At 48.3% G+C, this 1,332-nt stretch overlaps 1 protein-coding gene across 1 annotated transcript; it reads right to left on the bottom strand.

Moving 5' to 3' along the window:
• Positions 1–410: 410 nt before the first annotated feature.
• LOC127804481 (LOB domain-containing protein 18-like) lies at positions 411–959 on the bottom strand. Its single transcript, XM_052341349.1, has one exon. The coding sequence runs from the start codon at positions 957–959 to the stop codon at positions 411–413; it is 549 nt and encodes a 182-aa protein (XP_052197309.1).
• Positions 960–1,332: the final 373 nt, after the last annotated feature.

Below are 1,332 nucleotides of genomic sequence, written 5' to 3'. Positions count from 1 at the left end.
CTATCAAGACATGGAACGGGCACTTGCGGTCAATGAAAAGCCGTAAGAAGAATTGGGAAATGGCAAGATATGTTCTCGGAAGATTTAACGGGATTATTTCTTAAATGATAAAACTGCCAATGACAGCTTGAGCTTATTGGATGCTTAGCTATGTGTGACTTGATTAAGGATGTAAATTATCAGGTGATGATTAAGAGCCAATATTTTTATCTCGATTTGATGAATTATTAAAACAGCTGCAAGAGGTTGAGATGTTTTATGATCAACATGCAATCAAGAATAAGGGAATGAGACGTTAAAGTATCCAAAGCATAATATTCATTCCATATGTTTAAACGGTTACAGGAAATCAAGCTGTACAATTACTCAAAGGAAAAAAGAAACCATAAAACTGATGATGATACCAATACTCAGTGAGGACGACGGTTGCCAAACACAACAGCTCCCAGCTCATCGATGTCATCTGGGGGTGGCATCTGGCTACTACTTGCTTCACCAGGGTAAGGTGGGAGAGTAGCCTCTGAGAAACTAGGATGAGGGACATCCTCTGGAATGATAGGAAGATCGAAATTCCAGCTCGGGTTTTGATCAGGTTGAGGAACAGGTTGGGGATGTGAAGAATAATATGCAAATAGTGAATTTTGCAGGTAAGCTCGACAAGCTTGTAACTCACTAACCTGCTGCTGAAAGGCAAGAATGTGAGATACACAGCCATAGACAGGATCCTGAAGCCGGGCTTGAGCTTCAAATAAGAGTGTCATAACAGCTGCAAGCTGGTCACTTACTGGAAGATGAGCCAGGAGGATGGAGGCAATTCTGGCACAAAAAATATTGTGGATGGCAGCAAAATGAGCGAATCCTTCCTCATGATAGAAATAAGGAGCAAAGATATAGTGTGGAGAACACTGTCTCCTCAAAACTCGGCAGGCACCGCATCGAAATGGGTCGAACGCTGGCATGATAGATCTGGATCTGTCTAAATCTAAATAAATCAGATATGGGTCGAATCAAGAATGGGTCAAACTTGAAGCGGATCGAGTTGGGTCGGGTCGGGCCGAGGTAGGTCGGATTGACCAGGATCTGGCAGCAACGGCAAAAGCGACGATGGCGCGGTGGCGGCCGAGGGAAGCCGGGCGATGGCCGGTGGCTGCGCGAGGTGGCTGGCAGCGACGACGACAGCCGGATTTGGCCGACGGAGGGCCGTTTGGGTCGTCGGAGATGGCGATCGGTGGCTTGGGCGCGGAGGAGCCGCATGGTGGCTCGCGGCCGATGGCGAAGCAGGCACCGGCGGTGGTTGCAGAGGTGGCAGCGGTGGCCGTCGGAGGTGGCGGC

The sequence above is a fragment of the Diospyros lotus genome, chromosome 6, assembly GCF_014633365.1.
Source record: "Diospyros lotus cultivar Yz01 chromosome 6, ASM1463336v1, whole genome shotgun sequence".
NCBI classification, from domain to species: Eukaryota; Viridiplantae; Streptophyta; class Magnoliopsida; order Ericales; family Ebenaceae; genus Diospyros; species Diospyros lotus.
Note: the sequence above shows the minus strand (reverse complement) of the source record. Positions and strands in the feature narration are given on the sequence as shown.

Excerpts from the sequence above, each read along its gene's own strand:
- LOC127804481 (XM_052341349.1), bottom strand. The coding sequence starts at position 959 with ATGCCAGCGTTCGACCCATTTCGATGCGGTGCCTGCCGAGTTTTGAGG.